Below are 27,393 nucleotides of genomic sequence, written 5' to 3' on the forward strand. Positions count from 1 at the left end.
AAAGCGGTGATAGCAAAATTAATATGGGAAGGCAAAGGGTTGTAGCAAACAGCGTAGCCGTCAGGCACGAGGGGCCCGTAACACATGATGCAGTCCGTGCGGGAAGCCACCTGAAAGACAAAAGAAACTGGGATAAAAAAAAACCACAAATGAATACAAGACTCCTGGTGGCGCAGTGGTTAGAATGCAGTATTGCAGGTTAACTCTGCCCACGGCCAGAGGTTCGATCCTGACTGGCTCAAGGTTGACTCAGCCTTCCAAGGTTGGTAAAATGAGGACCCAGATTGTTGGGGACAATATGCAAATAATGCTTACATTGTAAAACACCCAGAGAGTTCTGTAATGCACTATGGGGTGGTACATAAGCCTAAATGCTATTGCTATGGCTGTGTTCTTGGCTGGGATTTTTTTTTAAAAAAAGCTACTGGAGGTAGGAACTGCATTCAGACGAACAACTCCAAAATCATCCTTCTTTCCCAGCACAATTCTCTCAAGGGAAGAGAATGGGAAGAGGGGAAGGAACTTGCTAAGTTTCTTGAAGGAAAAGGGGAAAAATCATGTTGCAGGTCTCTGGGGGAAGGATAAGGCACAGTCAAGGTGCCATCACCGATAAGGTCCTGTCCTGTGTATCCATAGTGCTAAGAGGTAAAACGGTCACAGAGATCCTATGGGAATACAAAACATGAACAACATGATGATGATGATGATGATGATGATGATGATGATGATGATAATAATAATAATAATAATAATAATAATAATAATAATAAAAAAGTTGGAAGGGACCTTGGAGGTCATCTAGTCCAACCCCCTGCTCAGGCAGGAAACCCTATACCATTTCGGACAAATGGCTGTCCAGTCTCTTCTTAAAAACTTCCAGTGTTGGAGCATTCACCGCTTCTGGAGGCAGGTTGTTCCACTGGTTAATTGTTCTCACTGTCAGGAAGTTTCTCCTTAGTTCTAGGTTGTTTCTCTCCTTGATCAGCTTCCATCCGTTGCTTCTTGTCCTGCCTTCAGGCGCTTTGGAAAATAGCTTGACTCCCTCTTCTTTGAGGCAGCCCCTGAGATATTGGAACACTGCTATCATGTCACCCCTCGTCCTTCTCTTCGTTAAACTAAACATACCCAATTCCAGCAACCGTTCCTTATATGCTTTAGCCTCCAGTCCCCTAATCATCTTTGTTGCTCTTCTCTTTACTCTTTCTAGAGTCTCAACATCTTTTTTACATCGTGGTGACCAAAACTGGATGCAGTATGCTTATGAAGGACACATTTTGGTGCAAAAATTTAGAGCCGGAAGAGAGATACAATTTATGAAGAATCTTACTCGTAACTGCAAGAAAACCAAAATGGTAGCGTTGTTGTTGTGGGGAACATAGGAGGAAGAAGGTGTATTGGATATTTTTGCTCCCTTGAGCTATTTGCAAAAATAATAAAGGTAGGATATAAATAATTAAATGATAGTCCTCGTTTAGTGACTGCAATTGGTTCCGATGACTCAATCATTAAGTAAAACAGTTGCTAAGTGAAGATGTGACACATACACACAGAGAAAGAGAGAAATGCACGAAGGTCCTTGGTTGCTGCCATCTCATTCAAATCAAATTCTCTCTTCCAATCTCCTTGCCTAAACAAGGAATCTCTTCCTGAGCTGTTTTTCTCAGCAGCCTTGTCTCACAATTGCTGCCTGAAACTGACCAGACCCTTAATCAGTTTCACACTGGCTTTTGTTGTAGGAAAATGAATCTTTTATTAGCATTTATTAGCATTGTATTTGCCAATGATCGCTATCCAAGACAGTCACTAAACAGGGACTACCTGTACGGAGAATATCATATACCTGAGTACTACAGGGATATAGCAAAGAAGTACACATTTGGAGCTGGCTATCTGTACCTGTCCTGTGGAGAGTTTCCAGTACGAAGCCATGGTGTAGGAAATATCCATAAAAAGCTCGGGCACATGGAAACCATCCGCTATCGCCTCCATTTTCAGCCCAAGCAAATGGCAGTCGATGCCTTGCCCATCCAGAGCCTGCAAGACATTACACAAAATCAGATATCACTGGAAAGTGGCTTGAACTCATATGCTCGACACACTAAATCAGGGATCTACAAACTTGGCAACTTTTAAGATTTAGGGATTTCAACTCCCAGAATCCTCTAGTCTAGCCAACATGGCTGACTAGGGAATTCTGGAAGTTGAAATCCATGTCTCAAAGTTGCATAAAGTTGGGAAACACTGCTCTATAAACTAGTAAATAACTATTTCATTAATAAATAAATAAACCTCCCATCGTTTGTTCCATTTTCCTTGCCAAAAATACTGCTGTCATTCATTGTCCTAAAAGAAGGTGACATTCCAAAATTATTTCTGCAGAACAGGGCCAACTCTGAAGATTTGAGGGCCAGCAATTCATATCGGTGAGCTGGGATTGTGTGGTGGTTAAAGGTGTTGGGCTAAAAATGGGGAAACTTTAAATTCTGGTCTTGCCTTATGCATGAAATAAGGCAGAGGCCCCCAAACTTTTGGACACCAGGGATCGGTTCTGTGGAGAGAGGTTTTTCCGGGCCAGAGGGTGTGTGGTTTTATGTGCTGCCTGCATCTTGCGGATGGGGCTTTGCTTGTTTGTGCGGCCGGGTTGCTGGCATGCCGCGGCCCGGTACTGGTCCACGGACCAGGGGTTGGGGACCCCTGAAATAAGGAACAAGGTGGCTCAGTGGTTAGGACACCGAGTCTTAGACTGTTAAAGATCTATAGCTCGGCAGTTCAAGACCCGAGTGCCACAAGACAGAGTGAGCTCCCATCACTTGTCCCAGTTCCTGCCAGCCTAGCAGTTCGAAAGTGTGCATATGCGAGTAGATGAATAGGTACCACATATAATAAGCATGCGGGAAAGTAACAGCATTTCTTGATTTGCCATAAGCTTTGTGCTGCAGCCTGATGTTATGCTAGCCACATGACCGTGGAAATACATTCGGACAGCGCTGCCCCTTTGGCTTAAGAAACAGAGATGAGCACCGCCCCTAAAGTCGGTTACAACTAGCAGGGTAAAAAAAACCAGAGGGGGAAACCTTATGTATGAAACCAACTGGTTGACTTCAGGCCAGTCACTTTTTCTCGTCTGTAAGAAGCCAGCAATGGCAAACCATTTTTGAAAATGTTGCCAAGAAAAACGTTGGCAACTTTAAGGCTAACTTGAAGACATTAAATATATATATATATTCCTACCAAACACGCTACAGGGAGATAGTTACCTGCTCTGTGAGGGTGCTGTGGAAGTCAGCTGCTTCTTTCAGGAGAGATAATCTTTCAGGGGCCTAGTGAAAGAAAAAGAGACGTGGATTTTAGATACCAGAAGACACAAAAATGTTCAAACCATACATATTGAAAGTCTCACTGCTTAACATACAGGTAGTCCTCACCTTATGACCACAATGGAGGCCGACATTTCTGTTGCTAAGTGAGACGTTTGTCAAGTGAGTTCTGCCCCATTTCCTGCCATAGTTGTTAACTGAATCACTGGAGCTGATAAGTTAGTAACCAGTTATTACGTGAATCTTGTTCCCCCACTGACTTTGCTTGTCAGATGATCACAAAAGGTGATCACATGACCTCCAGCAACAGTCCTAAATATGAACCAGTTGCCAGACATCTGAATTTTGATCACGTGATCATGGGGATGCTGCAAAGGTCCTACGTGTGAAAAATGGTCATAAGCCACTTTTTTTCAGTGCCGTTGTAACTTTGAATGATCACTAAATGAACTGTTGTAAGTGAAGGACTACCTGTGTTTAGAGAAATCTAAATGTTGACATGGGTAGAGGTAGTCCTTGACTTATGGCCGGTTTAGCGACCATTATGATGAACGTCTCCAGGGCGAGTGATGATCAAAATTCAAAGTTCTGATGGCTACCAACGCCACCACCACCCTGCGGTCATATAATGTGATCACATTTTGGGCACTGAGCAACCAACCCACATTTATGGCCATTTACAGCATCCTATAATCATGGAACCGTGATTTACAACATCTTTTTTTTTTTTTTGCCAGAAAAGGTTGTTTACTTCTGGTTTCCGGCAAAAACGCCCAACCTTTTCAGATAACGGATTTGCTTAATGACCTCTGCGTTCGCTTAAAAACTGCTGCATTTACTTAATGACCACAAAAAAGTTTGTAAAAACAGACACGATCACATGGTGACCCAATTAACGACCAGCATGACTTATAACCCTAATTCTGGGTTCAATTATGGTCATAAGTCAAGGATTACCTGTGTTCTTAATTTCAGCTGCATCGAAAAGAGATTTGTCATAGGTAACAGTAGCTTTTCCTACTTGTCCCAGTGACCAAGGTCAGAACAAGGCCAAGACTTCTTGAAGAAAAAAAGCAGACCTCTCCGTATACAGAAACTAACAGGATTGGCAGAACCAAATCCCACCCCATATGAATTAATCCAGAAATGCCTCTGAAGGCCCTCAAATACGTGGAGCGAACAAGGTAGAATGTCTTTCAATAACTGGGGTACCATCCCTTGCTTGGAACGATTCTTCATTCTACTCAATGACATGAGAACAAGAACCAACCTAGAACTGAGGAGAAATTTCCTGACAGTGAGAACAATTACTGTAATCAGTGGAACGACTTGCCTCCAGACATTGTGGGTGCTTCAACACTGGTGGTTTTTAAGAATAGACCGGACAACCATTTGTCTGGAATGGTGTAGGGTTTCCTGCTTGAGCAGGGGGTTGGACTACAAGACCACCAAAGTCCCTTCCAACTCTGTTATTCTGGTTCGAATAAAATAAATGAATGAGTCCCCCAGAGAGCTTCTGTGGCTTAGTGGGGAATGAGAACCCAGATCTCCTCACTTTTAGTCTAGCACTTTCACCAACTGATGCCCTTGGCTCTTTTATGACTCGTGGACTTCAACTCCCAGAATTCCTGAGCCAGCATGGCTCAGCTTGGAAATCTTTCCCTTTCCCCTTAGCGTGGCTGGCTCAGGAATTCTGGGAGTTGGAGTCCACGAGTCATAAAAGAGCCAAGGTTGCCCTACCCCTGCCCTAAGCACAGCTCAACCATGGTGACCCTCGACGGAAGCAAAACTCTTTGACACCATCAGCCAGAAACAAACATTGCCAACAGCTGCAAACCAAAGTTTTACATTCCAAAGAAGCATTTTGAACAAGGCAGGTTAAAAGCTGAAGGCTGCTTCCAAAACAATTGGCTCTAATTTGTCTGAAATGGTATAGGGTTTCCTGCTTGAGCAGGGGGTTGGATTAGAAGACCTCCAAGGTCCCTTTCAGTTCCCGTTATTCTGTTATCATATGGGGGGTTGTGGCTTTTCCATCTCTAAAGTTTTTTTTTTAAAAAAAAAAAAGATGGATTGCCACTTCTCAAAAATGGTTTAACCAGCTTTCCTACAGTTGCAGAAGTTTGGAAAGGATGATCCCTGTGATTCTTCCAGCTCCACAATTCTATTCTTCTAGGAATTGGAAGCACAAGTCATTGGAAGCACAAGTCACTTAACTCAATTACTATCAACCTCTTTTTGGAGGGATAACTGAATACTAACCAAGAGTACCGAGTACAGAGCTCAAGCACTCTCTTCTCAGCAAGCCTACTTCAAGATCCTGGGGGTACTTGATGAAGTGGGTTATCACCACAGCCTTAAAAAAAAATACACCAAGTTGGAAAGCTGAATACCTGGCATTTCTCATCAGCCATTGCCTGGGCAAAGGCCAGCACAGCCGAGGTAGCAGACCGTATGACTTCTGACCGGCCCTGATGGAAGCGACGAAGCGAGGCTGACTCTGCGGTGGGACACAATTGCCCGTGTGCTCTAGGAGAGGGAAAGAGGTCAGTTGTAATACGCACTCTATGTGTACCGCCAGAGTTATGCCTTGTTGGTGAGAAACCCTACATGGACAACTCAAAAGTGTTTTTTCAGGAGGCAACTCTCTCTCTCTCTCTCTCTCTGCATCTCTCTCTCTCTCTCTCTCTCTCTCTCTCTCTCTCTCTCTCTCTCTCTGAAGACATTTCGCTTCTCATCCAAGAAGCTTCCTCAGCTCTGACTGGATGGTGAGGAATGGAAGGATTTATACTCCTTGTAGACAGCTGGTCATTTGCATTCCTTTAGAGAGTCGGTGATGCCACCTGGAGGCTTATCTGTGTCATCCACATTTTGGAGAGTCCACATTTTGGCTAGAGAGGACTGCTGGTTTGAAAGAGGGCTCAAAGAGGCCATCTGTGTCAAAATTGAACAGACTTCTCTCAACAGAGGGGGAGGGATACGACATCATCTATCTTCAGTCTATAACACAGTCCTTTCAGCAGTTCCCAGAAGGCTCCATACCCATTTTCTACTCAGGTGACCCCCTGAGGACACTCTCTAAAACAGGGGTGTCAAACTGCCGGCCCGCAGGCCGGATGCATCATCTGGAAGCCGTGCCCACCCCATTGCCGGCAATGGCAAAACCGTCCCAATACGTTGTTGTGTGACGTCGCGAGTTTGACATGTCTGCTCTAAAAGAAGGCAAATGGCCAGCTATCTGTGAGGAATATAAATCCTTCCATTCCCCACCATCCAGTCAGAGCAGAAGAAGCTTCTTGGATGAGAAGCAAAACGTCTTCAAAGAGGGGGGAAAAAAGCCCAGTTGCCTTGTGAAAAAGCACTTTTGGGACAATTATGACCTGGATGACTGAGAATCTCCATAGACACCTACATGGACAAAAGCAGATCCCCCTCCCGCTTTATTTAGTTATCACTACCTTGGCCACCAACCTGTGGCTTTCCTTTCATCAGTGGTTCCCAATCTTTTTTATGCCCCATGCCCCTAGGTAATGGTTGGTTTTACAGGTAGTCCTCGACTTACGACCACAATGGAGCCCCCAAAATTCTGTCGCTAAGCGAGACAGTTGTTAAGCGAGTTTTGCTCCATCTTATGACCCTTTCTCCCCACAATTGTCAAGTGAACCCCTACAGTGGTTAAGTTAGTGACACAGTTGTTAAGCGGCTTCTCCACTGGCTTTGCTCTTTAGGAGGTCGCAAAGGGTGATCCCATGACCCTTGGGACACTGCAATCGCCGTTAAGTGTGAGTCAGTTGTCAAGCATTCGAATTTTGATCCCCGTGACCATGGGGGATGCTGCAACGGCCGTAAGTGTGAAAAAAAGGTCACGCATCGTCACTTTTTTCCACTTTCCCTGTAACTTTGAAAAGTCACTAAACGGGCTGCTGTAAGTCGAGGACTACAAGTATTTTATTTAAAATGTTTATTAGCTGCCGATCTTTGAACCAACTCTGGGTGGCTCCCAATCAAAATGTTCGCACCCTCTATAAAAGCAACTGACTTTTGGCTTGTCTCTAAGGGACACAAAACCACTCTTTCTCTCACACACACACCCCGAAAATCCACCTGCAATCCATCTGCATCTAAAAAACCCTGTTTCAAGGTTTCTGTCATGCCTCCCTCTGAGTCTGAATCTAAGGAGGAAATGGAGCTGGAACAGGACCCTATGGAGGCCGAGGGAGAGGTGTCTGTGGCTTCAGAGGACTGTGGGGAGGATCAGGCTGAGGCAGGCCAGGGCCTTTCAGGATTGGAACAGGGGAGAGAGAGTTCAAGCGATAAGCAAGGCCCACCCCCACCTGATCCTACATCCTAGAGTGGAGAGAAGGAGGGAACAACACAGGTAGGCTCAATTACTCGGAGGAGAGCATTGTGCCCCACTTCACAAGGCACACCTGGGGATTGAGAGTTAAGGAGACGCTGTGGGGTGGGGCATTTGTCGGGAACAAAAGCTGATTCGTTGGAGTGTTGTGTATTGTTGCTCTTGTTCTGTGCCTTCTGTTTGGAAACCTGGAAACCTTGACTATCGGACTGTATTTTGGACTCTCTCTTTTGGAAACTGCTCAGGCAAGCTCGGATTCAAACGGGACTTGTTAAGTTTATGTTTTCTTCCTTGTTATCTCTATGGCCTTGACTACTTTCTTATGCTAATCAGCCTGTATTTGAACCTACTTTCAACCAGAGTTGGTTGAAGGGATGTGTGTGTGATCTTTTGTTGGAGGCTTGCCAGCAAACGTGGGAGCATTTGGGGAAAATTGGGAGCAATTTGAATTGCCAGCTGACTGCATTGCCTCTGTGCTGTGCCCTGGGTCATCACAGTTACGGACCCCACCCTCGGCCTCCCACTTCTCCAAGCATCCCTCCAAGCACCTGCCAGCTCACCTGTAATACGCCAACTGCAGCACTACCTGGACGACCGAGTCGGGACTCAAGCTTTGGCTTTTGAGGAACTCCTTTCCAAAGCCGTCATAGGTGAAACAGCGGATGTCCAGGTCACTGATCAGGCTGAACAGAGAAAGACAGAGGCTCAGAGCTCAGGCCATGTTTGCAGATGCAGTGCCAGATGTAGAAAAAAACCATCCTCTCTTGCAGGCCTCGGTGGGATACTTATGGCGTCATCCTCTCCCGAGGCCCGCCCGCCCACCCACCATGCTCCCCGTGTCAACTGTCCAGTTGGCATTTCCAGAAAAGGAAACTAGGGATATGACTTTGCCAAGAGTATAATACTTTACTGAACGTTTACATTGGCACAGAAGAAAGCAAAACCAGTTCTGCTTTTTTCACTTGGAGGCTTGCTTAGTTAAACGAGGGACTTCCCTATCCATTGGGTGTTTACACTGTCCAATAGTAATATTTATTCTTGTTATGGGAACAGTCCACTTCTCCTTCATCTGTGGCCTTGGCTTTCGGCTGCCTAGACACCATCCGTCCCCACCTTTGCATTCCATTGTCAAGATATGAGCAAAACATCTAGGTAAATCAGTCTTGACACCCTGCCCCATAGATTTTTTACATTTGTTTGACATTACAGTATTTTTATGAAAATCAACCAAAGAGGGAAGTCTGCAGCCACAAAATGAAACACCATCAAATTAGGAAAACTAAAATTAACTCTTTTGGGAGATAGGGTCACATGTCTAGAAAAAAAACCAAAGGCTGTTTGGAAAGGCAGAAGAAAAGAGAAGAGGATGATCAGCAAGATGGAGGGACTCCATTAGAGTGGCGATGGAAGCACTATAGCAGTGGTGGCGAACCTATGGCACGTGTGCCAGAGGCGGCACTCAGAGCCCTCTCTATGGGCATGCGCGCTATGCCCCGGAGATGGCAACCGTCCCTCTTCAACCAGCCGCCCGCTAACTCACCGAGGTCCCTTGTGGCCGGATGCATCCCAGCACGGTTGGTTTCCCTCCCCACATCCCATCCCTCCTGGCCTCGCATGCTCTCCTTTTCCCGGGCACGACCCACTGCATCGCCTCCTCAACTCTCGGCTGGCCATCCAGCTCAGAGGCGGCTTCTCTGAACTGCTGGTGGTGGGCTGCGGAGCCCCAGAGTGCGCTGTTCGAGGGGCCAGCAGGCTGTGGCTACTGATGGACACTGTCAGCCCCCATGCGCTCACTGGCCTGTGTGTGCGGGGCCCGATGGTGTCAGGCAGCAGCTGCCCTGGCCCCTACCTCGCCTTGCCCTGTGACAATGGGACCCCCGCCCTGCTTCACCTTGCCTCGCCTCACCCCGCAGGACAAGCCGCCTGCCTACTGCCCCACCTGCCAGAGACCCCCTGGATCTCCCCCAACCCTGCCCGGCCCCCACAGGCGTCCCTCCCCACGAGCAACATCAAGATGACCACGCCTACCTTGGCCACACCCACCCAGTCTGCCATGACCACCACAGCCACGCCCACCCAGTGGGCTACGCCCACCTGGCACCCGGCGATACATAAGTGGGTTTTGGGTTGCAGTTTGGGCACTCGGTCTCTAAAAGGTTCGCCACCACTACACTATAGGAAGAACTGAAGGACCTGACTGGGAGCAGTTCATTATGAAAAAAAAATATCTATCTATATGACTGATAAGAGTCAACAATGACTTAATGGCATATAATCAATCAAATAATAATAATTAAAAAATGTTCCAGAAGCAAGAAATAAAGGAATCAGGTATACCTTGACTTACGACCATAACTGAGCCTAAAATTTCTGTTGCCAAGTGAAACATTTAAGTGAATTTTGCCCCATTTTACAACCTTTCTTGCCGCAGTTGTTAAGTGAATCACTGCAGTTGTTAAGTTACTAACAGGGTTGTTAAGTGAATCTGGCTTCCCCACGGACTTTGCTTGTCAGAAAGTCGGAAAAGGTGATCAGGTGCCCCCAGGACACTGCGACCGTCATAAATATGAGTGAGTTGCTAAGTTTCTGAATTTTGATCGCATGACCATGGGGATGCTGCAGCGGTCGTAAGTGTGAAAAACAGTCTTAAATCACTTTTTTTAAGTGCCGTCGTAACCTTGAACGGCCACTAAATGAACCGTTTGTAAGTCGAGGACTACCTGTATTTTCCACCCCTTCAGTGGGACTGACAAGGTGTGTTACCAAAACAGGCCCTGCTTACTCACACATCCAGGTTCTGCTTTGCACGCTCAAGGTCACGCTTGACCTCTGGAGTGATGGAAAAATAAAGTTTTTGGGGCAACTGTAGAGGGATCATTGGGCTGCGTGTCATGACTGGATCTTTGCTGCAGGGGGGGGAAGAAAGGGAGAAAAGATGCATTATATTTAATTTTTTTAATGTTTTTGTTTTTAATAATGACTTTTTCTATTTTTATATCGATTAAAGTTTTTATATGTGCTTCTGCCGATTGTTGCACGATGCCCAGAGTCGCTCCTTGTGACTAATATAAATATATATGTAATTATAATAATAATAATAAAGTTGGAAGGGACCTTGGAGGTCATCTAGTCCAACCCCCTGCTCACGCAGGAAATCCTATACCATTTCGGACAAATGGCTGTCCAGTCTCTTCTTAAAGACTTCCAGTGTTGGAGCGTTCACCACTTCTGGAGGCAGGTTGTTCCACTGGTTAATTGTTCTAACTGTCAGGAAGTTTCTCCTTAGTTCTAGGTTGCTTCTCTCCTTGATTAGTTTCCATCCGTTGCTTCTTGTCCTGCCTTCAGGTGCTTTGAAAAATAGCTTGACTCCCTCTTCTTTGTGGCAGCCCCTGAGATATTGGAACACTGCTATCATGTCCCCCCTCGTCCTTCTCTTCATTAAACTAGACATACCCAATTCCAGCAGCCTTTCCTTATATGCTTTAGCCTCCAGTCCCCTATTCATCTTTGTTGCTCTTCTCTGTACTCTTTCTAGAATCTCAACATCTTTTTTACATTGCGGTGACCAAAACTGGATGCAGTATCCCAAGTGTGGCCTTATCAAGGCATTGTAAAGTGGTATTAACACTTCACGTGATCTTTATTCTATCCCTCTGATAATGCAGCCTAGCACTGTGTTGGCCTTTTTGGCAGCTGCAGCACACTTCTGGCTCATATAGTTAGTTAATAAAACTAACACACACAAACACATATCCCCCTAATTAAAATATATTCTGTGTTATATGAAAACAACCATCCCTCTAACCAGGTTCATACCGTGCACTAAGCCCTAACGTGGCTTGTTTCATTCTGCCATGCACTGACGAGGGGAATGTGGCCTCCCTTGTCACTGGCTATTTAGTTCAGAGCTGCATCTTGAGGACTAGAGTCTTAAGAAATACTTTTTGTAGCACCAGTTTGAAATCTGCCCACGGGAGTCCAGTCAGGCTATCCCCCAACATCCCCCACAGGGACATTACCAATAGTCAAGGACGTAGTCAATGACGGTGGCAATCAGTGGCCCCTCAGCAATGGCTTGTTCGTAAAGGACCCCACAGGTGCCATCTTCTCCGATAATGAACTGAAGGCCAGGGAAAAAGAACGAGTGGAAAGAAGGAACAGAAATGGTTTATTAGGCACCGAGATTATAATATTAAAAAGATGGTTTCAGTTAGAGGAGGTTGCCCCCCACTATTGGGCCATGGCCAGTTCGAAAATAGGCCGCACCGGCCCACTGCTTGCACAGGCCAGTTCCCCCCTCCCCTCCCCACGAGGCCACCAAGCCATAAGGTTGGGGACCGCTGAGCTAGAGGATTCTCTCAAGCCTTTATTTTGGATTATGAAAAGCAGAATAAAATAATGTATATTCCCAAATACAATTTTTAAATGTATTCCTTGCTTGTCAGTTTCTGACTGCATACAGCCTAAGTTATTGTGTGTTAGGTAGCCATATAGCTTTCTTAAATCATTTAAAAAAAAAACACTACACGTCATTAAATAAGAGTTCAGCACAGCACACGGGCCTAGCCTCATTCTGTTCGTATCAAGAGAAATGGACAAAAATCTAAATGCTTACATTTTAATCTAGGATTTGGCCTGCAGAAGCTGTCCCGTCTCTCTAAAAAACAATTCTAAAAATGATCAAAATGATTGTGATGTAACCAAAACTCGGAAGCTTTTTGAGATGCTTCCTTCTTAAATCTCATATGTAATGGCACAATATTCGTTACCCTGGCTTGACTACCTAGGTAGGACATAGAATAATAAGAGTTGGAAGGGACCTCGGAGGTCTTCTAGTCCAACCCTCTGCTCAGGCAGGAGACCTGATATCATTTCAGACAAATGGGTGTCCAGTCTCTTTTTTGAAAGCCTTCAGTGATGGAGCACCCACAACCTCTGAAGGCAAATCATTCCATTAGTTAATTGCTTTCACCGTTAGGAAATTTCTCCTTATTTATAGGTTGCTTCTCTCCTTGGTTAGTTTCCAATCATTGTTTCTTGTCTGCAAGAAACAGTGCTTTGGAAAATAGTTCGACCCCATCGTCTTTGTAGGAGTCCCTCAAATATTGGAACAGTGGTATCAGGTCCCCCTTAATCCTTCTTTCCAATAGACTAGACCAGGGGTAGGCAATCTTGGCTCTTTTATGACTCGTGGACTTCAACTCCCAGAATTCCTGAGCCAGCCATGCTGAGGGGAAAGGGAGAAGTTTCCAAGCTGAGCCATGCTGGCTCAGGAATTCTGGGAGTTGAAGTCCACGAGTCATAAAAGAGCCAAGGTTGCCTACCCCTGGACTAGACATACCCAATTCCTGTAACTGTTTTTCCTACATTTTAGCCTCCAGCTCCCTAATCAGTTTTGTTGCTCTTCTCTACACTCTTTCCAGAGTCTCGACATATTTTTTGTAATTGTGGTGACCAGAGTGTGGTCTTACTAAGGCTTTGTAAAGCGGTACTAGAACTTCACGTGATCTTGATTCTATCCCTCTATTGATGCAGCCTAGGACTGCATCGGCTTTTTTGGCTGCTGCAGCACACTGCGGGCTCATATTTAAGTGATTGTCCACTAGGATTCTGAGATCCTTCTCACAGTTACTGGCATTAAGCCCAGTTTCACCTAGTCAAAAGTTTGTACATTTGGTTTTTCTTACTTAAGTGTAGAACCTTACTTTTATTTATTAGTGTACAACTGAGGATCCCATTTTTTTAAGCTTCCAAACGGAACCTAATTCACGTTCTGCTTTTTATTCTCACCTGCAGCGTCTTGTCAAACCAGCGATTGCCGCTGTTGGAATAGCTCCCTCCACCGTGCAGCATTTGAGCTGCCAAACGGCTTTGGGCGTGAGTGTCGGACACCTTCAGGATAGGGGCGTCCAGGCAGACGGTGAAGAGGCTACGTTGTATCGTCAGAGCCGATTCCTGGTTCAGCTTGTCTGGAACAAGAAATGCCAGATTTAATTCCTAACATGGTTGTGTTGTAACACAGGACATCGTGGTGACCAAAACTGGATGCAGTATTCCAAGTGTGGCCTCACCAAGGCATTGTAAAGTGGTATTAACACTTCACGTGATCTTGATTAATGCAGCCCAGCACTGTGTTGGCTTTTTTGGCAGCTGCAGCACACTGCTGGCTCATATTTAAGTGATTCTGTTTGAAAACTCTGAAACTCTGACCATTGGACTGGCTGACAAATTTGATTGGGTGTTCAAAGACCTCGGATTGTATTTTGGCTTCTCTTCTGAAACTACTCAGGCAAGCTTATATTTCCACAGACTCGTTAGATTTTGGATGTATGTTTCATTCCTTGTTATCTACGTGGCCTTGAGTAAATTACTCTTCTAATCTAACTGTATGTGAAACTACTTGCAACCAGAGGCTGCTGAAGGTGTGTGTGTCTTACTTTGTTCTGGGGCTTGTCAGAAACGTGGGAGCATTTGGGGAAAATTTGGAGCAATTAAAGGGTGGTTTGAATTGCCAGCTGACTGCATTGCCTCTGTGCTGTGCCCTGGGTCTTACATTCCCCTTCACTCAAAATGGAGAATGAACAGCCATCTAACATGGATCCTTTAATCTGGATTCCTGCATGGAGCAGCTTTTTTGTACACGATCAAAGGCCCGTAACTAGTTAATCCTTCCGGCTTCCGAAACCTGGCTTCCCACCTTTCATGAGAGTAGTGAAGGCCTCTCCCCAGGTATGTCGATGGTCACTGGTGAGGACCCCCAAGGGCTCTTTATCCATCTTCCAAGAAAAAGAGCGGATTTTTAGGAGCTGCAGATAGAGCTGGTCAATGGTCAGGGGCGTCCCGTCACTGTTGTATACTTCAAGCCGGAAGAACTGAGAAAGGAACAAAGAAGCAGAGAAGTGAGGGGAACCCCATTCACACCAAGGAGCTATGCACTTCTGGTTTCACTGAGCAAGTCCCCAAATGTTTTGGGGTTCACACCCTTCTGGGATCTCTAAGAACCTAGCATGACCCTCTATCCTCAAAAGGCACTGAGTGATGCTACAGGTAGTCCTTGACTTATGACCATCCATTTAGCAACTGAAAAAAACAACAACTTATGACCAGCCCTTGTGCTTATAATTGTCGCATCATCCCTGAAGTCATGTAATTATATGGTTTGGCTGCTTGCCAAATGTACATTTATGATGGTCATAATGAGGTGGACATGTGATCACCTTTTGCAACTTTCCCACCTGGCTTCCGACAAGCAGAGTCAAAGGGGGAAGCAGGCAGGGAAGTCATAAGTCACGGTGACATGATATCTCACTTAACGGCCACAGCAAACAGATCATAAAGTTGGGTACTGTCATATGATGCCTTACTTAATGACTGCACCACTTAAACAAGGAATTTTCCAGTCTCTCTTGCGATTGTAAGTCAAGGACTACCTGTATCCTTCCTTTTAAGGCAGAGGTCTCCAAACTTGGCGACTTTAAAACTTCTGGACCTTCAGCTCAGCAATTCAGTCAGCAGGGCTGGCTGAGGAATTCTGGGAGTTGAAGTCCACAAGTTTTAAAATTGCCAGGCAGGGGTAGGCAACCTTGGCTCTTTTATGACTCGTGGACTTCAACTCCCAGAATTCCTGAGCCAGTATGGCTCAGCTTGGAAACTTCTCCCTTTCACCTCAGCATGGCTGGCTTAGGAATTCTGGGAGTTGAAGTCCACGAGTCATAAAAGAGCCAAGGCTAAGGTCATCTACCACAGCGGTTTCTGAAAGGAGAGGGGGCCACACAGGAACTTCACATTCCTGGACCTTCGCACATTGCTCCCAATCCTATATCCATGATATACTGTACTGATGCATTGGATTTATATACCACTCCTCATTCAGGAGCTTAAGGGAGCATCCAAATTGCTCTCCATGTTATCCACAAACAATTCTATGGGGTACAGTGGATTAAGAGAGCATGATTGATCCAAAGTAATCCAGGGGATTCCCATGGTTGAAGGGAGATTAGAATCTGGGTGGCTCCAAATATGTGTCAATACCTGAACTATACCATCACACTTTTATTTTTAAATATTAAAATATTAATATTTTAAAATATTAAAATAGTATTTTGTCTCTTTTTTTATACAGCAGCAGAGAAGTATGGGGTCTTATATTCAGGCCTCAAGAACTGCTATCAACAGATCCAGGGACCAACGGCTGGGCCAAGATGAAGGTATTTACCTGGAAGTTGCGAACAACGGTAATATAATTTGGGGGCTTCCGTCCAGGTGGAGGCAGTAAAATGGAGTCACGTTTTCGTCCAGGGAGTCGGCAAGAGGCAAAGAGGCGAGAATAGCAATCCATGGTGAGCGGGTGGCCATGGGAATACTCAACTAGCAGGGTCTGGCTGCCATGGGGATGGAAAGAAAAAGGTAAGCAAATCAGCATTCTTTCAGTTTCAGTCCACAAGAAAGCGGTGGGCATCTTTACATATGGATTTCTGATAGCCTTTTGTCCTATTTTTCATTTGGGCAGGCCTTCAAATTCAAATTCCCCCCTTTGAAGGAGATTGGCTGAAAAGTATGGAGCGGCTCAAAGTCTATATATAGATGGTGCAAAGAGTGCAGAGAAGAGCAACAAAGATGATTTGGAAGTTAGAGACTAAAACATATGAAGAACGGTGGCAGGAATTGGGTACGTCTAGTCTAGTGAAAATGGAATGAATAGGAAATTATACTATCTACTACTCTGGTGAGAATAGCAAACACCATCAAAATGGAGCAGCTATAATTGTAAACAATCGTGTAAATAAATGCATCAAGTCCTTTATATTTCGGACATGTGACGCGACACCCAGAAAAATACGGCATACTCCATTTAATCCTCCAGGGAAAGATTGAAGGCAAATGAGGTCCAGGCAGAAGAAGAACATCGTGGCTTCAAAATCTAAGGGACTGGTTTGGACAAAACTCAGCAGCACTTTTTTGTGCGGCTGCTGATAAAAACAGGATCGCCAACATCTGATAATGGATATGGCACAAGAAGAAGAAGAAGTCTAGTGAAAAGAAGGACTAGGGGTGACATGATAGCAGTGTTCCAATATTTAGGGGCTGCCACAAAGAAGAAGGGGATCAATCTATTCTCCAAAATACCTGAAGACAGCACAAGAAACAATGGATAGAAACTAATCAAGGAGAGAAGTGACCTGGAATTAAGGAGAAACTTCCTAACCGTGAGAACAATTAACCAGTGGAACAGCTTGCCTTCAGAAGTTATGGGAGCTCCATCACTGGAGGGTTTTAAGAAGAGACTGGACAACCATTTGTCTGAAATAGTACAGTCTCCTGCTTGAGCAGGGGGTTGGACTGGAAGACCTCCAAGGTCCCTTCTAGCTCTGTTATTCTGGTTCGAATTAAAATAAATGAATGAGTCCCCCAGAGAGCCCTTCGGAGACTTAGAGGGGAACAAGAACTCAGATCTCCCATTTCTAGTCTAGCACTGAAGGAATCAGTGCTCAGTCATTGCAGGGTGCAAATATGGCTGACTGCCTTCGCAGTGTTTATTGCCTTATATACAGGTATTCCAAATAGCATAAAGTAACATGGCATCAGCATAGCAACAGCATTTCTATTGGTGAAACCCCTTGCCAATCCTTAAGAATATACCAGCTAGGAGGCCCCAGACAAGGAGCAGTTTTCTACCACATCCTGTTGATGTAACCTAGCTGATATCGACACCATCTCTTGGGATAAAAACCGTGTACTAGCTGGCTGTACCGCATGGGACCAAATGGTCCCAACGGTCTGTATACTTGTGTCTTCCTGTTAGAACCGTGTTCTCTTCGCTCGTGAGGCATTTCGGTCTCGACGTTTACGACTTCGTTATCACAGGTGTAAAGAGACAAGTCATACACCGTCTTGTAAGGGTGCTAACATCGGTCTCATCAGCTATCTACGGACACACCGTTGATGGCCCATAATCCATAAGATGTCAAGGTCTTCATCGAAATCGATGGACGAACAACAACAATAATGTACCAGCCTGGGGTATTTCCCTACATTGCCATGGTGATGTGAAAGGATGAGATCATGTAGAGAGAAGAGGCACGCAGGCTTTGGGGGGGCAGTTTGCTGCTCACGACCTCTATCTGGCCCCTATCTCTACATAGCACCTTCACCAACTGATGCTCTAAGCACAGCCCAACGATGGTGCTCCTCAATGGAAGCAAAACTCTTTGACACCATCAGACAGAAACAAAAATGACATCCACCCAGAAGAAGCAACAGTCATGAAACCCAGTGTCTTGTCCCTGGACCCAAATGCTACCTTTGACCCATTCAGGGTTTTCCAAGGGGGGTGGTGTCCCATGTTCTTCCCTGGCAGAATGACCCATTTCTTCTTCCAACGTCCACTGGAAATAGAATTTGTCCTTCAGATTTGCCCAGTGGGTTTCAATCCCCATGAACACCCTTGTACTTGGCCAGAAGATCCAAAGGAACCTACTCACCGGTCAATCTTTGCCTTGAAATCCAGCACACCCGCAATGAGCTTGGCTGCAAATCTGTGCGCGGGTGAGAAGGCAGGAGAAATGGAAAAACAAGTTAGTACCGCTTTATAATGCCGCGGTAAGACCACACTTGGAATACTGCATCCCAATTTTGATCGCCACAATATACAAAAGATGTTGTGACTCTGGGAAAAGTGCAGAGAAGAACAACATAGATGATTAGGGAGCTGGAGTCTAAAATATAAGAAGAATGATTGCAGGAATTGGGGTATGTGTGCTCTAGTGAAAAGAAGGACTGGGGGTCCTTCATGATAGCAGTAATCCGGTATTTGAGGGGCTGCCACAAAGAAGAGGGGGGGTCAACCTATTCTCCAGAGCACCTGAAGGCAGGACAAGAAACAACGGTTGGAAACTAACCAAGAAGAGAAACAATGTACAACTAAGAAGAAATTTCCTAACGGTGAGAGCAATTAACCAATGGAATAACCTGCCTTCAGAAGTTGTGGGTGCTCCATCATTGAAGGTTTTCAAAAAGAGACTGGATACCTATTTGTCTGAAATGATATTGGGTCTCCTGCTTGAGCAGGGGGTTGGACTAGAAGACCTCTGAGGTCCCTTCCAACTCTTGTTATTCTGTTAAGTTAAAAGCTGCAGAGATATACAAGTCCACCTCTCTTCCACCTGTTATAATCCATGCAGTAGAGGGCACTCTTTCCTCCCATTAACCTACAACTAACCCCACAATTATTGAGACTTCTTGAATCCCAGAACTACCACTCTCCGCATGCACGGAGACAGGGTATCCATGAGTTGTATTAAAGAGGAAGGTACCACTGGCTGAGTTTTCGTAGTAAGCCAGAATATCATTTGGTTGCTTTCTACTTAGCATGTTGTCTAAGCAGGCATTGTAGTTAGCAGTTAGCATAATGCGTGAACCATTTGCTGGTAGAACTCAACATACAACCACAATTGAGCCTGAAGTTCATGTTGCTAAACAAGGCAGTTGTTAAGCGAATCATATGATCATTAAGCAAATGATTTCCCTCATTGTCGGAAGCTGGATGGGAAGGATACAACTGGTGATCCCAGGACCTCAGGGCAGTGAACTGTTCATCAATACATGCAATTAAAGAGTGCCCAAATTCTGATCACATGACCACGGACATGCAGCAATGGCCATGACTGTGAAAGCTGGTCATAAGTCACTTTTTTTCAGTGCTGTGGAAACTTCAAATGGTCATTAAACACATGGATTACCTGTAATGGATTTATAATAATAATAATAAAATTGGAAGGAATCTTGGAGGTCATCTAGTCCAACCTCCTGCTCAGACAGGAAGCCCTATACCATTTCAGACAAATGGCTGTCCAGGCTCTTCTTAAAAACTTCCAGTGTTGGAGCATTCAACGCTTCTAAAGGCAGGTTGTTCCACTGGTTAATTGTTCTAACTGTCAGGAAGTTTCTCCTTAGTTCTAGGTTGCTTCTCTCCTTGGTTAGATTCCATCCGTTACTGCTTGCCCTGCCTTCAGGTGCTTTGGAGAATAGCTTGACTCCCTCTTCTTTGTGGCAGCCCCTGAGATATTGGAACACTGCTATCATGTCCCCCCTCGTCCTTCTCTTCGTTAAACTAGACATACCCAATTCCAGCAACCGTTCCTTATATGTTTTAGCCTCCAGTCCCCTAATCATCTTTGTTGCTCTTCTCTGCATTCTTTCTAACAGATGACTTTTAAAGTACCAAGATCATTAAGTGAACCAATGCTTGCTATGGGCTGGTTTTGCCAAACAGCAGAAGTAAATCCCCCCCTTTTTTTGCAAAACCATAGTAAAACACAGCCTTGTGAATGAAGGACACTGCAGATGGCCGTAAATGCAGGTGGGTTGCTGAGCATCCAAAGTGCAGTCATGTGACCACAGAAGAGGGTGGGAAGGGGCCACCGAAATTTTCAGATCTGGGTCGTAAGTAGCTTTGGGGAAGGCGTCTATTGTAACTTTTACAATGTTTATTAAGCAACCAGTCCTTAAGTCGGGAGCTATCTGTATGGCAATGCTTTGCAACCATGGCTGACTAGGGGATTCTGGGAGTTGAAGTCCACACAGCTTAAAGTTGCCAAGACTGAAAAAAAGACTGCTATATTGGGAATGGAAACAGGAGAGGATTTACATCATTTTATTCAGTCGGTTGATTATGCTTTTCAAGATACCTTAACGGACTCTTGCCCCTGTTCTTCTGCCTCGTGTTTGTTACCAATCCCCAAATATAGATATCCAAGCTTTTGTGAGGAAAAAGCTATTTTTTGCATATTACAAATCTTAATCAGGCAGATTTGGTGATTTAGTAAAAAAAAAAAAAAAAAGAGGCAATGCAGGAAGATCACTGTTATTGTGAGGAGTTGGTGACATATTTTGATTTCCCCTTCATATTAAGAAAAGTTTAGAAGTTTAGAGCTCATTCTGAGCTAGCCTGCTTGTTTTTCACTCTTGGCTGCTGAATAAAGGAGAAAATAACAACAACAACAATAATAATAAATAAATAAAAGTTGGAAGGGATCTTGGAGGTCATCTAGTCCAACCCCCTGCTCAGGCAGGAAACCCTATACCATTTCGGACAAATGGCTGTCCAGTCTCTTCTTAAAAACTTCCAGTGTTGAAGCATTCACCGCTTCTGGAGGCAGGTTGTTCCACAGAATAATTGTTCTAACTCACACACACACACACACACACACACACACACACACACACATTTGTAGTACATGGAAGTTTCGACACTTTCAGAGTCCGAAAGCTAAAGGTGGACCTCGTCCACCGTCGGTCAGAACGTCAGAGGACTGGTATCGTCCCGGTACTGTAGTACCACGGTCCGACACTATTTTTTGCCACCCCTGACACAACAAACACCCCTGTTTCTGCAGGGAACCTAACATCAGATACTGTGAAAACTGGTTGCCCATAAAAAAAAAAGCCTCTGTGTTTGTTATTAAGGAGCTCCTGGCAGTTTTAAAGACATAGGTAGTCCTCAACTTACGACCACAATTGAGCCCAAAATTTCTGTTGTTACGTGAGTTTTGCCCCACTTTACGACCTTTCTTGCCACCGTTGTTGAGTGAATCACTGCAGTTGTTAAGTTAGTCACACACGTTTGTTAAATGAACCTGGCCTCCCCATTGGCTATGCTTGTCAAAGAGGATCGCATGACCCCGAGACATTGCAACCGTCATAAATATGAGCCAGTTGCCAAGCATCCCAATTTTGATCACGTGACCTTGGGGATGCTGCAGCACAGTCATAGGTCATAGGTCTCTTTTTTCACTGCTGTTGTAAACTTTGAATGGTCACTAAATGAACTGTTGGAAGTCAAGGACTACCTGTACTGTGTAAACTGGCCGCCATTAAAAAAACCATCTCTATTGTTTTGATTAAGGAGTTCCTGGCAGTTTGTAAGAGTTTTGAGTATTATTTTGCTTGGCATGTACACTTTTTATATTATGCTTTTCAATCTGTTTCTTTTAGCTTAAATAAAGCCTAAAATCTCTTTATTTACTGGTGGGCTTAATGTCTCTGGATCCAAAATAACCAATTGCCTAGGCCAGGGGTAGACAACCTTGGCTCTTTTATGACTTGTGGACTTCAACTCCCAGAATTCCTGAGCCAGCATGGCTCAGCTTGGAAACCTCTCCCTTTCCCCTCAGCATGGCTGGCTCAGGAATTCTGGGAGTCGAAGTCCACGAGTCATAAAAGAGCCAAGGTTGCCTACTCCTGGCCTAGGCACCCGATCACTGCCCTGAGACTTGGAAAAAGCAAGGACTAAAAGACACAAAAGCTAAACGGCAAGGCCAACGGAGAACACAGCTGTAACGCTGTGTTGTACAGGGAGTCCTCGACTTACAACAGTTCATTCAGTGACCGTTCGAAGTTAAAAAGGCACTGAAAAATGTGACTGTGACCGTTTTTCACACTTGCGATCACTGCAGCATCCCCATGGTCACCTGATCAAAATTCAGATGCTTGGCAACCGGTTCATATTTATGACGGTCGCAGTGTCCCGGGATCATGTGATTACTTTTTTCAACCTCCTGACAAGCAAAGTCAATGGGGAAGCCAGATTTGCTTAACAACCAGATTACTAACTTAACAACTGTAGCGATTCACTTAACAACGGTGGCAAGGAATGTCATACAATGGGGCAAAACTCACTTAACAAGTGTCTCGCTTAGCAACGGAAATGTTGGGCTCAATTGTGCTCGTAAGTCGAGGACTACCTGTACATCAGTCACCCCCTTCTGGGGCTCACAATTGTAGAAATTAGGAGAATTTAAGTCAAGAATATCTGTAAGGGATCGGACTAACCTAAACAGTGCAATTTCTCTTCCTCCATATTGTCCTACGGACTATTTCATAACAGAAAATGATTTAGCAATGCAGTTTAAAGCCCAACTAAATAAAACAAGAGGACTGTACAATCCTGCCAATTCTTTTAAAATTTAGAAACCTTGAATTAAAGTATCCTATTAACAACATTTGATCATTTACCAAAGGCAGTAGAAAGGTTGGGGAAAGATTTAATGTTGCTTTTTAGTAAAACTGATTTTCAAAACTTAATTTTCTTTTTTGGTTTTGTTAAAAAAAAAAAAGAGAGAGAGAAGTTGATTCATATTTTAGTCCTTTCTACTGACAATCAGAATTTTCTTATTACTACTTAATATTTTTTATGGAATTGATCTACCTCTTTTCATGAAAAGATACATAGACAGGTCATGTTTAAACTCCACAATTACTAACCATGATATTGCTTGATGAAGTATATAGGGAAAGCCACATTTCTGTTTACCAGTTTGCTTTCCTAATTTTATTATGTTGCCAACAATAGCCAATTCTAAAAAGGAAACAAATCCAATTAGAGTCCTTTAAAAAGAAAAGAAAAAGAGGGGGCACCCGGACTTGAACCAGGGACCTCTTGATCTGCAGTCAAATGCTCTACCACTGAGCTATACCCCCAGCACTTCCTAGATGGCTCCAGGAAGTTTACTCATGTATACTGGTTTGGTCACCTATTTGCCTACCACAAACAAAATGGGAGTTTTAAGCCTTCCTCCCAAAGCAAACTCCTCCTCTTCCAGCTGTCAGCCTAGAAACAACTTTCTGCCTACCCATTCACATTGCAAAGTTTCTAGTCCAGGGGTAGGCAACCTTGGCTCTTTTATGACTCGTGGACTTCAACTCCCAGAATTCCTGAGCCAGCCATGCTGAGGGGAAAGGGAGAGGTTTCCAAGCTGAGCCATGCTGGCTCAGGAATTCTGGGAGTTGAAGTCCACGAGTCATAAAAGAGCCAAATTTGCTTACCCCTAGTCTAGACCATGGAAAAAAGGCTGCCAACTCTGACTTTTTAAAGAAGCCATCAGCCAGATTCAAGGAAAAAAAGAGGCCATCAAGTATAGGGCACTTGTGGACAATGTCACAAGATAGTGTATATATTGCCTCCAGGGTGAAAGGTAAAAGCACCTTAAAAGGAACATGAGTAGAAGCATAAAACTGAGGATTTTTTTTGTGCGTAACCTGGAGGCATCTGCTGTCCATGAGGGAAGGATGACAATGGGTCTTTTGATGTGATCCAGCAGGATACTTTTCATGTTCCCAACCAAGAACATTTGGAGGCTTGGGAGGACTAGAAACAGACATTTGTTTAATCAATTCTTCTTCCCCCAATCAGGAAAGGGGGGGGCACCTAGATACCGTAATTATAGGTAATACTCGACTTACACCCGTTCATTTAGTGACCGCTCAAAGTGACAAAGGCACTGGAAAAAAGTGACTTATGACCATTTTCCACACTTACGACCATTGGCAGCATCCCCCTGGTCCTGTGATCAGAACTCAGACACTTGGCAACTGACTCATATCTATGACGGTTGCAATGTCCTGGGGTCACGTGATCCCCTTTTGCGCTCTTCTGACCCAGCAGTGTCAATAGGGAAGACAGATTCACTTAACAACCATGTGACTAACTAAAGAACAGATTCACTTAAGCACCATGGCAAGACAAGTCGTAAAATGGGGCAAACCTCACTTAACAAATGTCTCACTTAGCAACAGGAAATTTTAGGCTCAGTTGTGGTCGTAAGTCCAGGACTACCTGTACTTAAACTCTGAACTATCCTACCTCTAAGAACTTTATTGAAAAGGATTATCTCAACATCTCCTCTTCTACGCTTCCAGATGGTTTTTACATACGAGCCATCTACGAATAGGCAACTCCAGCTATGGGGAAACTTACAGGTAGTCCTTGACTTACAACCAATCATTTAGCAGCCATTCCAACTTACAACAGCACTGGAAAGTGACTGACAACTAGTTCTCACACTTACAACCATTGCAGCATCCCCATGGTCAGGTGTAGGCAGCATGGCTGGCTCAGGAATTCTGGGAGTTGAAGTCCACGAGTCATAAAAGAGCCAAGGTTGCCTACACCTGACCATGGTCATGAGATCAAAACCAGCATGTATTTACAACCAGCATGTATTCACAAGGGTTGCAGCCTCCCAGGGTCATGTAATCATCATTTATGATCTTTCGATATAGCTTCCAACAAGTAAAATCAATGGAGGAAACCAGATTCGCTTAATGACCACATGATTCCCTTAACAAGTACAGTGATTCGCTTAACAACCATGGCAAAAAAGGTCATGACTCACTGCCTTTCTTAGAAATGGAATCTCTGGTCCCAATTCATGATTACCTGTGTTTAAGTATTTTGTATCATCCACGCTTATTCTCCTAATAATAATAATTATGATTCCTTCAAGCTTTCAGAAGAAGTTATTTCTTCCTACCTGGCATCCACTGTGTGTCTTTGAGGACTTAAAAATACAGATTGCTTGGAAAAATAAAACTAAAAGGAGGGGGCACCCGGACTTGAACCAGGGACCTCTTGATCTGCAGTCAAATGCTCTACCACTGAGCTATACCCCCAGCACACAGATGTACCTCCCTTAATATCTAGTTGTGGATACTGGTTTCACTGCATAGTTTTCTCCCATAAATTAATGACATGGCAGGAAGAGGATGTGTTACATTTTTGCTAGGAAAAAAATGAGAAAGAGTCTGGTAACCATTTCAAGCCTAGCAAATTTTATTGCAAGGCATAAATCTCTGCAAACTGAAGGTCACTTCATCAAATGTGTGGCAGAGGGTTTTAAAACTCCTAGGACATTCAATTATAGATAATTCAGGTAGCAGTTTTGGAACAAAGAAACTTCAGCGACACAATTGAGTGCGAGGTTAGTGAACTCATATCTATCAAAAGAGGTCAGGCTATCTCAGAAGGTTTCAACAAACACAATGGGATTTTAACAAAGTTACAGTTGTTAGTTGACAGGCTACCTGTAATCTCCCCTTCCCCATCCCAAACCTTTGTTTCCATAACCATCCAGGCCTCTGATGGGAGTGTCCTGCAGCTCTCAAAAGAGTAGGCCTTTATAATTATATCAGTCTGAAAAGGTGCCCTAAGACCAGTATTTTCCCAACTTGAACAACTTTAAGATGTGTGAACTTCAACTCCCACAATTTCCCAGCCAGGGCAAAACACCAAGTTTTTTTTTAAAAAAACCCTAAAAAAAAACAAAAACAAGACGCGTGGGAGTTAAAGTCCACACATCTTAAAGTTGCCAAGTTTGAAAAGTATAAAAAAGATTTATAAAAGTACGAGTACCAGTTTCCAAATAGGACACCCAAGATTGCACAACTTCTTTTGTGGAAGAGAACAACTGCCGGAGGACTTGGGACCTGGCGGCTGGGAAATCGCCGACCGGACGTTTCGGGGCCTAATGGCCAAAAAGAACGGCCAAGAAGAACGGCGGCCAGTTGTGGCGGCGGCCTGATACGGCGGCGGCCTGATACGGCGGCGGCCAATAGCTCGACGCGACGGCAGCTCGGCGGCCCTGGGGCCATGGTGGCCTAACGGCCTGGCTGGACCGAGATGACACCGTCTTTTAATCCATCAGACCCCTTGACCACCATCACGAGGACTTTTCCCTCTCCCGACTCNCAACAAGCGGGCCTGGCCTAGGGAGGATTTTTAAATTGGGTTTCTTAGAAATTTTAATTACCACAACACTAAAATACTGGTTTTAATTTGGTTTTATTCGGTGGGGTGTGTGGGTTTGTCTTTGTTTTTTAAAAAAATGTTGTGAGCCGCCCTGAGTCCTTCGGGAGAAGGGCGGGATACAAATTGAATAAAATGAAAAATGAAAAATGAATATCTATTTAGAGATAGATAGATAGATAGATAGATAGATAGATAGATAGATAGATAGATAGATAGATAGATAGATAGATAGATAGATAGATAGATAGATGATAGATAGATAATCAAATTTATTTTCCACCCATCCCGCGAATCAGTTCTATGATGCTTATAGATTCCCTGTGTTCTATTTTGTGTATTGTTTTTTCCTTGTTCTTTTCTTCCTTTCCTTTCTCAAAAATGTTTAATAAAAATACAATGAGCAAAATAGTAAGACATAGCCTTATTTTATTCAGAAGTCGGCTCGACCCCCAGGGACCTTAGATCCTCCGGCCTGGGCCCACCGGCTGATGTTGTGCAACGCCAGGTCCATGGTAAATAAGGCCCCCCTCATTCAAGAACTGATTCAAGAGGGGGGAGCGGACCTGGCGGGTATCACCGAGACCTGGTTGGGCATGGAAGGGGGAGTTCCCCTTGTTGATCTGTGCCCACCAGGTTTCCAAGCATTCCATCAGCCGAGGGCCCGGGGTAGGGGCGGGGGGGGTGGCGGTCGTTATAAGGGAGAATTTATGTCCAAGGGAGACCACTGTGCCTCAGATAGACGTTGTTGAGTCCCTTCTTGTGAAGTGGGGGCAAGGGGTGCAAGTGGGCTTGTTGATAATATACCTGGCCCCCTGCTATGTGTCAACGGCCCTGCCTGAGCTAGCTGACGTGATAGCCGCGGTGGCGGTGGAGACCCCCAGGCTTATAGTCATGGGGGATCTCAATCTGCCATCGGCGGGCGAAACGTCGGCGGTGGCTTGGGAGTTCCTGGCCTCCATGACGACCATGGACTTGACCCAATTAGTTCATGCTCCCACTCACATAGGAGGTCACACACTGGATCTGATTTTTGTCTCTGGCCAGTGGCAGAATGATCTGGAAATGGGGGAGATAGTCATAGAGCCCTTGTCATGGTCAGATCATGCACTCCTGAGGATGGACTTCCGGACCGCTCCCCC

The 27,393-nt window shown here is 44.6% G+C and overlaps 1 protein-coding gene and 2 non-coding genes across 3 annotated transcripts in view; all 3 read right to left on the bottom strand.

Annotated features, from left to right (window-relative positions):
- Positions 1-5: 5 nt before the first annotated feature.
- LOC107294849 (carnitine O-acetyltransferase) overlaps positions 6-27,393 on the bottom strand; it is a gene marked incomplete at its 3' end in the record, with an annotated part of 51,433 nt that continues 24,045 nt past the window's right edge. Inside the window, exons 5-15 of the mRNA XM_015824116.2 lie at positions 18,153-18,206; positions 15,887-16,052; positions 14,369-14,543; positions 13,462-13,640; positions 11,691-11,791; positions 10,458-10,577; positions 8,232-8,354; positions 5,708-5,843; positions 3,258-3,320; positions 1,897-2,034; positions 6-110 (exon numbers count right to left, since the gene is read on the bottom strand). Of these exons, the coding sequence (XP_015679602.2) occupies positions 6-110; positions 1,897-2,034; positions 3,258-3,320; positions 5,708-5,843; positions 8,232-8,354; positions 10,458-10,577; positions 11,691-11,791; positions 13,462-13,640; positions 14,369-14,543; positions 15,887-16,052; positions 18,153-18,206 (1,360 nt within the window). The remainder of the gene's footprint in view (positions 111-1,896; positions 2,035-3,257; positions 3,321-5,707; positions 5,844-8,231; positions 8,355-10,457; positions 10,578-11,690; positions 11,792-13,461; positions 13,641-14,368; positions 14,544-15,886; positions 16,053-18,152; positions 18,207-27,393) is intronic.
- Positions 23,077-23,148, bottom strand: TRNAC-GCA. The gene has a single exon. It is a non-coding gene; the product is annotated as a tRNA-Cys (tRNA).
- Positions 25,048-25,119, bottom strand: TRNAC-GCA. Its single transcript has one exon. It is a non-coding gene; the product is annotated as a tRNA-Cys (tRNA).

The sequence above is a fragment of the Protobothrops mucrosquamatus genome, unplaced genomic scaffold (genome assembly GCF_001527695.2).
Source record: "Protobothrops mucrosquamatus isolate PMUCROS unplaced genomic scaffold, P.Mucros_1.0 scaffold2129, whole genome shotgun sequence".
Taxonomy (NCBI): Eukaryota; Metazoa; Chordata; class Lepidosauria; order Squamata; family Viperidae; genus Protobothrops; species Protobothrops mucrosquamatus.